Source organism: Oryx dammah, unplaced genomic scaffold (genome assembly GCF_014754425.2).
Source record: "Oryx dammah isolate SB20612 unplaced genomic scaffold, SCBI_Odam_1.1 HiC_scaffold_26, whole genome shotgun sequence".
NCBI lineage: Eukaryota > Metazoa > Chordata > Mammalia > Artiodactyla > Bovidae > Oryx > Oryx dammah.
Window position 1 is genome coordinate 40,583,323 of NW_024070210.1, and position 14,649 is coordinate 40,597,971.

Here is a 14,649-nt window from a genome sequence, read left to right on the forward strand (position 1 = left end):
CTCATGTGATCAGGCCTATACTTTGTCCTTTATTCTGTAGTCACAGTGACATAGCCAACAAGATTACTGCCATCTTCCCGCACAGACCCCTTGTGGTCATAGCAGTAGTACATACTGGAGGCCTATGTCTTTTCCTCATTTCCCCGGTATCCCCTTCCTAGCTGACTGTGAACCCTGACATCCATAAGACATGACAAGTGTGTTGGGAGAAGATAACAGAGGCAGAAACTGTCATTTCCCTCTGAAATCCCATACTCTAGCAGCAAATCTAAGGGTTCCAGAGGCCCTGGAACTAGAGAATATCTGGATTTAATGATTAGTATGTTGTTGTTTAGCCACTAAGTCATGTCTGACTCTTTGTGACCCCGTGGACTGTAGCCTGCCAGTTTGATTCTCGAGGCAAGAATACTGGAGTGGGTAGCCATTTCCTTCTCCAGGGGATCTTCCCGACCCACCGATTGAACCCGTATCTCTGCATTGGCGGGCAGGTTCTTTAGCATCTGAGCCAATAGGGAAGTCACTCAGTGATTAGTATACCAGTTAGTAAATTTCTGAATGGTGGGGAGAATGTCTTTTGCTTGCTTCGTAACTCTCTACAGTGACTAGTACAATCAAAACTCCTAGGTTCCTATGTGCCTAGAGGTGCAGTAACTAGACCTCAAGTGGTCACCAGAAATGAAAAGATAGCCAAAACCTCCCATTTTATATAAGGCAATAGGAAACATTCTTACATGGTGTTTATTTGTGGGTTATGCATTCACACATTAAACAAAAACTGACAAAGTGCTTATCATGTGCTGGGTATTTTGCTAGGCACTGGATATTCAGTGTGACCCAGACAGGCACAATCCTTATCATAGCTGAGCATATGGTCTACGGGGAGATGAGTAATAAAAAAGTAAATATAGAATGGTAAATTGTGAAAGTGCTATAAAGGAAATAAACAGGGCACTGAGATAGAATATAGCAGGGGGAACATACGTTAGATTATTCCCTGAGGGAGGCAATGTAGTTTCATGACAGTAGAAGGTAGAATTTAGAGCTCCAGCTCTGTAGTTAGAGTGGATTTGAACCTGGTTTATGTCTACACGACCTTTGGTAAATTACTTAACCTCTCTATCCCTCAGCTTTTTTTATCCTTAAAATGATGATAGCAGTATTACCTACTTCATACAGTTGTGGGTGGTTATTATTTACCTGAGAGGATATTGGTAAAGTTAAAACTGCATCTGTTGTACTGTAGCCCTCACAAACATTAGCTGTTACTGTTTAGATTCAGTGGGCAAGAAAGCTTCTGTGAAGACATAGGTTTGCAAAATATAGGGAGAATTGCATTTCCAGCTGAGGGAAACAGCCAAGCTAGTAAACACCTTGAAATGTCAGAGGGACGTAAGAGCAGATGATTTGGCTGGTCAGCCTTGGAGACAGCTTGTGCTGAGCACCAGGGGTATGACTGCTCGACCTCGAGTGCACTAGGCATCCTGGGAATTCTGTGCCCCGTTCTGTATTCTCATACTCCTGCAGTTAGTCCCAGGAAGGGCGAGAATCCATAGGAGCTCTGCTGAGGAAAGAAGACAACTCTGTCAGTGTTAAATCTTTTGGCTCCACTTACATTCCTAGGGACACTGCACTAAGTTACCCACTTAGTACTTAGAATGCTCCTGAAATATCACCTTCAAGTGCACAAGCACATGCGTGCATGCGTGTTTAGTTGTTGTTGTGTCTGACTCTTTTGCAACCCCATGGACTATAACCCGCCAGGCTCCTCAGTCCATGGGATTTTCCAGTTAAGAATACTGGAGTGGGTTGCCATTTCCTCCTGCAGGGGATCTTCCCAATCCAAGGATTGAACCCACATCTCTTATGTTTCCTTCATTGGCAGGCGGATTCTTTATCACTGCTCTACCTCAGAAGGCATGCACCTGTTGAAAATGTAACATCTATTCTTAGGCCAAATAAATCTTATTAAGATGCCATTCTATAACAACACCCTTATTACCTACGATAGTATAATCTTAACTGGAATTATTAGATAGGATCTTCATTCAGTGGGCTTTTACAACTTTTATAATTATGTAAAAAAGTCATTGAATAAATCTAATTTGACCTCCTGTTACTTTGTCATTCCAGGCTCAAGTGATTCTTCTGATCATTCTTCTCATTGCTATTGCAAACTTCTTCATTGGAACTGTCATTCCATCCAACAATGAGAAAAGGGCCAGAGGTTTCTTTAATTACCAAGGTATGTGTGTCAAATAGCTTGCTTTGCAATAAAAGCTTCTTTGTCCACCTCATCACCATCCCCATAACCATTGCCCTGGCCACTGGAGGCCCAGGGAATAGTCTCAGGTCTGAGTCAGGAGAGCCAGAGTGAGTCTCAACCTTGCTGCTTGCCAGCTAGACAGGTCACCTAACACTATTTGTCTCAGATTTTCCTGCCAAGGTGGGAATGATAATAGCAACTTCCTAAAGCGATGTTGAAAACCAAGTAAGATAGTGGATGTTAAAGTGCTTTGAAAACCTTAAAGTGCTGGAGCCTAAAAAATAAACCTCTCCTTAAGCAGCAAAATATAAAGAAACTATATATTTTTGGACTAAAAATAACCGTGTACATGTGCAGTTGGGGCAAAATTATAGACAAAAGATACAGAGACCAAAAAAATCCATCTGCCACTTTGGAAAAGTCTAGAGCAAAAGTAGGGGATTAAAGCAAAAGCACACGCCCCCTGCACACAATATTACCTCAGTTCAGTTCAGTCGCTCAGTCGTGTCCTACTGTTTGCGACCCCATGAATCACAGCACACCAGGCCTCCCTGTCCATCACCAACTCCCAGAGTTCACTCAGACTCACACCCATCGAGTCAGTGATGCCATCCAGCCATCTCATCCTCTGTCGTCCCCTTCTCCTCCTGCCCCCAATCCCTCCCAGCATCAGAGTCTTTTCCAACGAGTCAACTCTTCTCATGAGGTGGCCAAAGTACTGGAGTTTCAGCTTCAGCATCAGCCCTTCCAATGAACACCCAGGACTGATCTTTAGAATGGACTGGTTAGATCTCCTTGCAGTCCAAGGGACTCTCAAGAGTCTTCTCCAACACCACAGTTCAAAAGCATCAATTCTTCAGTGCTCAGCTTTCTTCACAGTCCAGCTCTCACATCCATACAGGACCTCAGGGGTGGACAAAACACCTAAGCCCAGCACTCTGGCCCAACCTCTGGACACACTCCCTACCCTCACCCCATATAAGGAACAAGCTTACCCCTGCCCAGGGAGCCAGGGAACAAGGGAACCTGTTATTTGTTCTGACTCCCCTCTGCTGCAGCTGGGGCCTCAGTAAAGCCTTGTTTGAAAAAAATAAAAAAACCTTTAAGTGCTGCACACGTTGTCTCTGTCGAACAGTAGGGGTGTCTGTGCAAAAAAGGAACACAGCTCAGACAATGTGCCCAACCACTGGGAGCACCGAAATCAAACACAGACATTTTTTCATCCCGCTAGTCGTTTTTGTACCTTGCTTTCTTATGACATTATCTAGCTGAGCATCACTGTCAGGTTTTCAAACAGAAAATATTGTAGGAACTATTAACATAGCAGCTGTGATCAAGGCATGAACATTGACTTCTCTCTTCTATTCTAGTCCACCTATCCCCTCTTTCCTAGCTTTCCACCCTCGCATACTTAAGAATCCACGGCTGAGGTTTTTTATATTTCCCTTCAATATTTACCTGGTTGTCACTATTTGTTCCCTTTTTATATCACATCACTTCTTTCTTCCTGATTCTTTTTCTTTGTAAAGATTGTCTTGCTTGATTTGCATATCCTTTTCCTTTTGCTTCTTTCCCCTTTTTCCAGCTCCTGCTATAAATTTTTTTATGTTTTCAATTTGTTTCTTATTATTTTTGCATTTCCCTAGATTCTTTTGTTTACATTTTTCTTCCTTCCTTTTCTTTCTTTGTTTTCCCTTATGTTTTTCTTTTTTTCTAGATTGTTTCCATTTCATTTAAATAATTTGGTGACAACCTGTGGTATATTTTTATTTTATGACCAAAGCTCCTCACTATATATGAGAATTGTTATACATGAGAATTTGATATAAGGATCTAAGATCCAGTCTCTAGTGACAAAGGTCAGGGAGGTTAGAACATTAGTATCAAAACTGTAAGGTAGCTTCATCCACAAGGTTCTACAATTCAAAAAAACAACAAAAAAAGGGTGTAGTAAAGCAATATGCTGATTAAGGTATATATACATGTGAGAATGTAGTTGTATGGCTGTAGGGCAATATGATGTATATTTGTGAGCATGCCAGTTCAATCATGAGAGAATTTTTTCTGTTTCCTTCTTTTTTAGTCTTCTAGATTCAAAGAAATCAGACAGCATGGGTCTCCATTTTCGTGAAAATTATTGACTTTTCAGAGAATATTCTAGAGATTTAAAACCTTGTGACATGTATTTTGATACCTGGCAAATATTAACATGAGGTTCATCAAGATTATACCAATATCTTCAAGCTCATTCCATTTAGATTATAGGAACACATTTGCATTTAGGACTACAGAAGCCAAAGGTAACTTTATCTGCTACCAGTGAAGAAAGTCATTTCCTTGATACATGATAATTTTCTCATCATTTGTGTTACAGCATCAATATTTGCAGAAAATTTTGGGCCAAGCTTCACCAAAGGTGAAGGCTTCTTCTCTGTCTTTGCCATTTTTTTCCCAGCAGCAACTGGGATCCTTGCTGGTGCCAATATCTCAGGAGATTTGGAGGTATGTTATTTTCTGTGCTTTGTAATCCTAAGAAGCAATGGTGCAGTTGCTCAGGACAGGGAGGTACAGACATCAACAGTGACCATGTTTCTCTATAGATTTCAAAGCTGTAAGATTTCTTCAAGGTTTCCTAGTTATTTAAAAAGTTCTCTCTCTTAATGACAAATTTTACTGCCAAATTATCCTATTCCTGATAGTTCTTCCAAAAGTCTTATTCAGTAAGCTGAGCCCCTGGAGAGGCCCCCTCTGTGACTTTACCTAGTTGCGAAGACTGGGAAATGTAATCTCTAGTTGGAGAGCCATGTGCTCAGATAAAATTTTAAGGAAATCTAGTATTATTGTAGGGAGTTCTAATACTAAAGGATGGGCTTCCCTGGTGGCTCAGTGGTAAAGAATCCACCTGCAATGCAGGAGACACAGGCTTGATCCCTGGGTCGGGAAGATCCGTTGGAGAAGGAAGTGACAACCCACTCCAGTATTCTTGCCTGGAGAATCCCATGGACAAAGGAGCCTGGCGAGCTCCTCACAAAAGCCTCACAAAAGAGTCAGACACAATTTAGTGACTCAACAACAACAGCAACAGTATTAAAATGAGGAAGGTGAGAATGGATATTAAAGGACAATAAATAATCTCTACCACACATGAAAAAAATAGAAAACACAGGTTTTACCTCAACAAATTTACAATCAGCTTTGGAAGACTAGAAATATTTGCAAGTTATCAGGGGAGATATATGTACATGTGTATATATATATATACATATGTGTGTATATATATATGCAAACTGAATGCATTGTCCAAGTGGATTATGAAATAAAAATAAAGAAGAAATAATTACATTAGGAACAATTTTTGCAATGAAGAAACTTTTGAGCAGTAAGTAAAAGCAAAAGCTGATTACTGACAACAATCAGGAAATGTAAGGGTATTCCAGGCAGAGAAGACAAAAGGACAGACAGGCAAGGGAAAATTGTGGGAACAGGAAGGAGTCTCTCATGATTCCAGTGGAGAAGCGTGATAGGCTGAGTATCCTTACAAGGTAAGGAGAAAGACTGTTAAAGGGGCCTGAGTGAGAGATGTTTGCTCTATAATATAACTTCATAAAAGTGGGGACTTTGCCTTTGGTTTTGTTCAGTGCTGTGTCCTTGGAGCTAGCAAAGCTTCAATAAATATTTATTGAGTCAATGAACGAAAGCATTCACATTTGTTATATTAAGGACTACAATGCCGTGGTAAATTCTTCAGCAGAGATGGGACATAAAAATGAACATGCTGAGGCTCAGAAAAATTAAGTAACTTCTTTATAATGAAGTAAGTAAGTAGTGCTGCTTAACAAAATTTAACTCTGGACGTTGAGCTTCTGGTTTCTCAGATTTGGAAAAGTATCAGAGGTCATAGGTTTAAATTTCGGTAAACTGTAAGAACACAGTCAAAGAATACTGTGTTTTCTTTCAACTAAGGTTTTATTGTTTGTTGATTAGTAGTTCAACTCAGCCAACACTTGTTACTTATATCAGGCATCAAAGACGTGAAGAAGAGCTTGCTTGATCCTTCTCAAGCATGTAGTTAGGACAAGACCAATGCAGGAAAAATGGATCAAACAGGTCAGCTTTTGTTAGAGTTAGGAAAGGAACTGGAAAGGATGCTTTTTCTTTCTTTCTTTCTTTTTTTTTTTTTTTTACTATGATCTACTGTAAGGAAATACTATATATCACAACCAAGTGCCTACATATAAAAATTTCTCCTAAACAGTTCAATACTTTATTACAAATGATGTCTTCTGATATTTTCACATCAGTTCTATTCTACTATATTGTTTTCATGCTGGTTGCAACCTACTGAATTGATTCCATGTTGAAGCTCAGATTTAGCCATTGGGGTTAAAATGGAAGGACAACAGAGGGGAGATGTCTAGTGGGTAACTACACTAACCTGTAATTAAAAATAAATTTTAAAAAAAGAAAGAGCTATGGGACTGGGGAACCCAAGAGAGAGGAAATCAAGAGATGACGATGCTTTGGGATGTAATAATTAACATGATCAGAAGCCAGAGGGGTCAAGCACGTTAAGGACTAAAAGATGACCACATGTTGGGATGTGGCAACCAAAGTTCTGGACTTATAGTAATAATTGTTTCTGAGAGTGAAACTAGAGCATAATAAATTTAGTTCAACTTAGTAAACATGTTATTTGCACGTTGTGGGGATATGCAAGACACTACCTCTGCTCACAACCTCAGAATCCTTCTCAAGATTCCGAGGCTCTTCAGGCTGATAGTGACAGCTAACAGGAACTGGCACAAGGGGATGCTATACAAGGTTCCCATCTTGAACCTTCTACTTGTTAACACGCTATTGATGGTCTGTAAATATGTGTGTGGGAGAAGATTTTCAAGGTACACAGATCTAATCAGGAGAGTTAAGATGCTGTTTCAGAGATGAACGATTAGGATATGGTTGACACGCAACCAGCAGCAACCTAGTAAGACTGCTTGTACTGTGTCCCAAGGGGGGAAAAAAAAATTTAATGTAAAAAGGTGAAGGAAGGTGAGATTTTGTGCTACTGCTTGAGGGGTGGAAATAAACATTTGGAATGAAAACTAAGAATCTAAGTCCCATCCTGACTAGAGGAAAAGTAGCCAGAACAGGCAGTGTAAGTATGTGACCAGATATTAAGATATTGGCATCCCGACTTATATCACATTAAGTTTGACCCTCAAGTAACTCCTAAATAAGGAAAATTTGAGCTTGTAGCAGGTCTACAGCTACATGGAAATTATCTTATATGTAGAGTGGAGTGCGTGCTTGCTAAGTCACTTCAGTCGTGTCCGACTCTTTGTGACGCTATGGACCGTAGCCCACCAGGATCTCTGTCCATGGGATTCCCCAGGCAAGGTTGCTGGAGTGGGTTGCCATGCTCTTCTCCAGGGGATCTTTGTGTTTTAGGTATACCACCTCTGTTCATCTTCATACCTCTTTTCCCTATATATATATATATATATATCTCCTTTCTTCCCACTTATATCAATTCTTCAGTTTTCACTGAGAGCTCAAAAAATCCTTCATCACTGAAAGGAAATTTGAAACATACTATGAATGGATATTGAGTGGGGTTCATTTCAGCCACGGTTGCCCTCTTTTTCACTCTGTGCGCTACTCAGTGCACACATTCTCTTTTGTAGACAGTAGCTTGAAATGAAGAGGTTGTATATATCAGACAAATCCTGTGCACAGATATTCCTACAAGAGTGGGAAGAAATGAATGACTACAGAATGGCTCCATAAGGCTGGCTTACTTCCCTGTGGGGACAGATTTACTTGGTTTAATTAACATTTCCAGCTGTCAGCTTGAGTCTGCATTTGTCATGAGTTGATTGTTCTGATGGATTTGATCAGCAGATTTAAGTTAATGAAACACACAACTCAGATTTTGACTGCATTGATTGCTCACTTGTATCGATGAGTCTCATGTCCTCTGGATGGGGAACTGATGCCTACTGGGACGGTGCTTTCCTCAGTTCAGTATTTACTAACTCCTACTCTATGCCAGCACTGTCTTATAGGTAATGAATACATTGAAATCACTACTTAATAATTCCTGTTAAGTTGAACTCTATTATAGAGAAGTTATGCTGCTTGGAAATTGATTATGATATGATTCAACCCCCAAAATAGGATATAAAATGGTATATTATATATGATGTGAGCTCAGCTCAGTGAATTTATACACATTTATGGGCAAGAGAAAAGCCCGTTTTCTGGTATAAGCTTAAATTTGCCTCTTTCTTTATGCCTGCCTATGGAAATTAAATATCTCTCATTGCAGTTATTCCTGAACTAGATTCCAAATGAAGAATTTGAGGGATTGGAGAATGTAGCAGATTATCCTTTTTGCTCATTCAAAAGTGATTTTTTAAAGCAAGTCTAAGCTTAGTACAAAACAAATACACACAGAGATATATCGCCAGTGTACCAGATATGTTACATTGATATGTTACCCCGCCCCATCAGTACTCTGTGGTCTGATACACCTGCATGAAATTCACAGGAGATTAAGGGCAGGGACAGGAAGAGGTATTAGTGAGTGAACTAACTAGCCTACTTTTCTGTGAAACTCCCTCCTGGTCAGTTACAGATCTCTTCCTTTCAGCACAAAGTTCGACAGATTTCTTTATTCACTCTAAATACTTTGTCTTTGTCCAAAAAGAACTGGAGCTCAGCACTTTGCCATTTGCTTGATTTTTTTCTCTTTAGAACTTGCCCCAGGAAGGGTAGCCTAAAATTTTGAAAATACAGAACTAACTTCAAGTGATATCTGCTTCTTATTCCCCTCTATCTCCTTGTTCCTCTACATTACTTTTTCAAAGGATCCCCAAGATGCCATCCCCAAAGGAACCATGCTGGCCATCTTCATCACCACTGTCGCCTACATAGGAGTAGCCATTTGCGTGGGTAAGTTATGTTGTCTCTGGTGTCAGAATGCCAGAATTACAAGGGATCCAGTTGCTTTTCATGCCAAGTTTTATGTTTCATGGCTTTCCATGGAACATAAGTTGAAGAATTTTTAATAGACAACAATTTAAATTCCCCTGTTGGGTGCTCTAGGAGTTTGAATGCAATTAAGGTGTAAGCACAGGTGTCTCTGGAACTTCCCTGGTGGCTCAGACAGTAAAGCATCTGTCTACAGTGCGGGAGACCCAGGTTCAATCCCTGGGTCAGGAAGATCTCTTGGAGAAGGAAATGGCAAGCCACTCCAGTATTCTTGCCTGGAAAATCCCATGGATAGAGGAGGCTGGTAGGCTACAGTCCATGGGGTCCCGAAGAGTCGGACACAACTGAGCAACTTCACTTTCACTTTCATTCTGAACTGAAACTGAAGTCTCGCAGTCATGTCCAACTCTTTGCCACCCCATGGACTGTAGCCTACCAGCCTCCTCTATCCATGGGATTTTCCAGGCAAGAATACTGGAGTGGGTTGCCATTTCCTTCTCCAGTCACTTTCATTCTACCTGAACACAAAAATGGATTTTTTGCTGCTGCAGGTAATAATTCCACTGCCAGGGAAGCCACCACTTCTAGCAACCTCCTCCCCTGCCTTTAGGAGGCAGGTGAGGGACAGAATAAGAGTCCAAAACAGAACAAAACAAATAAAAACAAAAACAACAATGACAAAACCCTTAGGAAAGTATGAAAGATATAGAATGAATGCCTGTGACTCCTCCTTGCACTGCTGTCTCTAATGTGGAAATGTCACCGTCACCAACTGGCAGGCAATCAGAACAAGACCCAGCTGCCAGCAGTGTGGGCGGCCAGCCCCCACATTGCTCAGTGAGCAGAAAATATGTGAATTTGCCTGCTGTTCTTAAACTGACTTTTGTTCCACCTGCTGCCTGCAGCCACACCTCCTCCTGGTTGGGGGTCACCTCCAGCTTGTGCCATTATTGGAGAGAAAGGAATGTGAAACATTCAGAGAAGAAAATTTTTCTGTGCACACCTATGAATACAGCCCCAGGCTGGACCACTGTGGAATCCCATCTGGACATTTAAAAGGGGACATTCTGGTTGTCCTCTGCTTACTATGAAGGAAATTGAAATAGTACATATGTTCTGAGTTGGATTCTTTGGGGGAAAAAAAGCAAAACAATTAACTTAGATTCTTTCTTCTCTCACTGCCTCTTATTTCTAGAAATTGGATAATATTGTTAACTCTATTGTGACAATGCCAGGTTTAGTTATAAATCAAGGGATATTATTCCAATGCTTTAGGAAATCAATACTTTTTAAATGACATTGAAATTACCTAAATTTCACAAATGGTTTTTCTTTCTCCTACAAAGTAAAAAGGAAGGGATGAATAAAGGTATAGGCCTGACTTCAGAGATTCTTCTCGTTTATTGGTTCTGATGGGTAGAAAAACCTGTGTTTCTATATTTTTCTCAGGATAAGAAAAGGATATTCATGAGGTCCTTGGTCTGTCATTAGTTCAAATAATAGCTCATGGCTTGGCTTCATGGGAATTTGGGGAGTTTGATTATGCAGAAGTGAAACCGCAAGATTTTTAACAGTCAGCTCAGCCTAAATGAACAGTGCAAAAAGGTTAAATCTGGACTGGATAATTTTGCTTAGTAACCAACCAACACTCACAATTTCAAGTATTTAAGTAGAAGGTTGGTAGGCCACTTCTCAGGGCTATATAGAAAGGGTTCCTGCACTGATCATTTTAAATGACTCTTTCAACTAAAGGATTCAATAAGTTTTAAGTCTTCCCTTGATTCAAAGAGTATAAATTCAAAGAGTATGAACTCTAAAATTGAGAGTTCCCATTAATATCTATTACTGGAATGTCTGTTAAAATAATTAGCAAGAAATGAGAACTCACCTGGCTGGAGACTGAAAAGCAAAATGAACAGTTTCATTGATTGGCATTTAGTTTGTAAAGTATTTACCCTTCAAGTAGTTTGGAAAAGTTTATATATATATTTTACAGCTATATTCATATCTCAATAATCCTATCAAATACATAATGGCAGAGAATACAGTTAGAAAAATTCAGAAGAAAAATTAGTAATTTAAATATATATGTCAAGAATCTTTAAAATGCACATAACTCCGTTTTGAGGAATCTATCCTAAAGAAATACTTCAAATTACAGAAGAAAAATTGTATGCACAAAGATATTCATAGGATGTTTGTTACAGAAAATAACAGATATTAACTCAAAGGTACAAAAATAATAAACTGAGATAAATACTTGATATAGCACTATTTGACCATGAATAGTAACTGGGAAGGGCTTCCCATGTGGCTCTAGTGGTAAAGAATCCACCTGCCAATACTGGAGAGATAAGAGTAGATTGGATCTCTGGGTCAGGAAGATCCCCTGGAGGAGGATACAGCAACCCACTCCAGTATTCTTGCCTGGAGAATCCCATGGACAGAGGAGCCTGGTGGGCTACAGTCTGTGGGTTTGCCCAGAGTCAGACATGACTGAAGGGCCTTAGCATGCATGCACGCATTACCTAGGAAATCTTAACATTTTATCCCTAAATATTTTCTGTATCTTTTAAACCATTGAAATTTTATAAAAAGTAAAATTATAATGGTTTAGGAAATTATACAAAGAATACCATTAGCTGAAAATAACAGCTCAGTTCTCTTAATTACTAGTATTCAATAATGTCATCCCTTGGTTCTCTCACAGATGAGAAAATAAATCCTTCTCTCTGGAAAGCTCCCAATCAGTAGCATTAACCTGGGAGTCTGAGTTGAATAAATATTATGTGCAAAGCACTGCTATGTGCACTTCAAAAAGCAAAGAAGTCTCAATCCCAAGCGTCTTACAGAGGCAAGCAGAAAGCTGGGACTTTAACCACCCAAGGACACCTGAGAGATAGGGGCCGCTCCCAGGCCTCAGAGGATGGGAACTTTCAAGTATCACGTCAGAGGAAATATTGACCATGAAGACAGGATAGGTCAAAGTAAACTAAGCATGTTTTCAGAAGAAAAACAAGTGTGCATGCTCAGTTGTGTCTGACCCTTTGTGACCCTATGGACTGTTAGCCCACCAGGTTCCTCTGACCATGGAATTTTCCAGGCAACAATATTGAAGTGGGTTTCCATTTCCTCCTCCAGCGGATCTTCCCAACCCAGGGTCGAACCCACATCTCCCGAGTCTCCTGCATTGCAGGAAGATTCTTTACCACTTGAGTCTTTGGGGGATATCTGAACCCTTCAAGTAAAGAAATGACAAACCTTGTTGTTTTCCCAGGGGCTTGTGTGGTCCGAGATGCCACTGGGAGTGTGAATGACACCATCATTTCTGGGATGAACTGCAATGGTTCAGCAGCCTGTGGGTTAGGCTATGACTTCTCAAGATGTCGACATGAACCATGTCAGTATGGGCTGATGAACAATTTCCAGGTTGGAACTTCAACAATTAATAATGTTTACTGCTATTGCTTCCATTTTTTAGAACATCATGTGTAATGAAACTTCTGACTCTCCAACAGATTGGTTATCGACTGATTCGAATTCAGCAAGGAATAATTTGTGTGGGAGGAAAGGGAGTCCTATAGGCATTCATTATGTGGTTACACTCACTGTGGTGGTGAGAGAACAGGCAGTTGTATGAATTGCATCACCCAGGGAAAGATTACCACCCGCCATTATGCATCTTCCAATCAATCATGTAAGATTTCCTGGTGGGCAGATGGAGAGACTTCGATTAGTTAGCACTTGGAACGCATTTCATGCCTGGGCTTCACTCAGGAAAAGCCTCTGTGATGGTCCTGGAGTGTGTGGAGGACAAGGCCAAGAGGGGAATTGTGAGTGGCGGAAAGGGGAGAAGAATGAGGGGCGGGGAAGGAACCAGGGAAGTTGGGGAGACTATGGAACTTAAAACATATTAATTTGCCTGAATGATTGGTGAGCAGAAGGAGAAGCAAATTTGTTGTGAAGGCTTCATTCATCTATTTTAATAACCAACAAAGAGAAATTAACTCAGCTGAAGTCATTATTACAAATATGACTTAAATTGATAGAATCTCATCATGTCTCAGACCTAAAATTATGTTTAATGAGCACAGGAAAAGCAAAGATTTGAAAAGCTTCTATGTGCAGGAAGAACAAGAAAGGCTAATGCCTTTTAAAAAGATTGGTAAACAGCTGAGTCCCTTCCTAGACTTTATTAAAATACCACTTTCTGCTGGATAGAATTTCCCGTTGACCAAGAAACAGATGCCCAGAAAGGACAGAGGGGAAAAATACAAAAATCCTTGAAATCATTTCCTTGTTTATTCTTTCCAGTATCTTCTGGACATATTGTGGTGAGCATTTGTTCCTTTTATCCAAAAACAGCAACAACAAAGGCATTTCCATTTTGAAAAAAACAACTATTAAGAACTCAGAATGAAGCAGGGGGGAAAACATCTGATTAGAAGCAATTAGCTTACAAAAGAGATTCGAAACCCCAGAAAGTGGAAAGGGAAGCATTTGCATTAAAATTTGGCTCAAATTTTTGTTATAACTCTGTTGGATGAATCTCCTTACTTGAACCTCTCTCCTCAAGGTCATGAGCATGGTGTCAGGGTTCGGCCCCCTCATCACTGCTGGGATCTTTTCTGCAACACTCTCCTCGGCCCTGGCCTCCCTCGTCAGCGCTCCCAAAGTGTTCCAGGTGACATACGCATAAGAGCACGTGCTTCTCCCTCCCTCTGAGATATCTGCTCTCACTGGTGATCATTTTCCATCATTTTCTGAAACAGTTTAATGTTTGCATCTGGCTCCGATGTTATGTCTGCCACATAGTCGAGATCGATTCAAATAATATAAAGAATGATAAACTGCAGTGTTAACTGGTGCTCATATTGTGTATCACTATGTCTTTTCCCCAAATCTTCTTGTTTGAATAGCCCAGGGAAAATGACTCTGCATAGATATAAATGACAAATTTCTCCTCTTTTCCATTAGGCTCTGTGCAAGGACAACATCTACAAAGCTCTGCAGTTCTTTGCAAAGGGATATGGGAAGAACAATGAACCCCTGAGAGGATACTTTCTCACTTTTGTTATAGCCATGGCGTTCATTCTTATTGGTTTGTAGTTTTCTTGTTCTTACTGAAAGCCAAAAAATTCTTCCGATTACTCATAGGGTTATCCTGTGACCTTGAGAAATTATCTGTTTTATGTCTAATACTGCATTTGGGAATATTGCAATCTAAGAAGGAAATGAGAAATCTTTGTGTGTGGAGGGCCTTGGAGGACTTGAGGTGGGCTTCGCACTTTAATCTCTTCTTTGAATCTGAATGTTGGAAATCCATCCAACCAAATGCAACTGACTCCTTCCTCTGACCTGCCAGATACTGTCTAATCCCACATTGCCTCCAG

The 14,649-nt window shown here is 40.2% G+C and overlaps 1 protein-coding gene across 2 annotated transcripts in view; it reads left to right on the forward strand.

The window, feature by feature from the left end:
- Positions 1 to 14,649, forward strand: part of SLC12A1 (solute carrier family 12 member 1) — a 90,070-nt gene that overhangs the window by 21,034 nt on the left and 54,387 nt on the right. For both annotated transcript variants that reach the window (XM_040226463.1, XM_040226462.1), the window contains exons 7-12: positions 2,131 to 2,242; positions 4,638 to 4,765; positions 9,133 to 9,217; positions 12,534 to 12,685; positions 13,833 to 13,940; positions 14,234 to 14,357. In XM_040226463.1, coding sequence (XP_040082397.1) covers positions 2,131 to 2,242; positions 4,638 to 4,765; positions 9,133 to 9,217; positions 12,534 to 12,685; positions 13,833 to 13,940; positions 14,234 to 14,357 — 709 coding nt within the window. The remainder of the gene's footprint in view (positions 1 to 2,130; positions 2,243 to 4,637; positions 4,766 to 9,132; positions 9,218 to 12,533; positions 12,686 to 13,832; positions 13,941 to 14,233; positions 14,358 to 14,649) is intronic.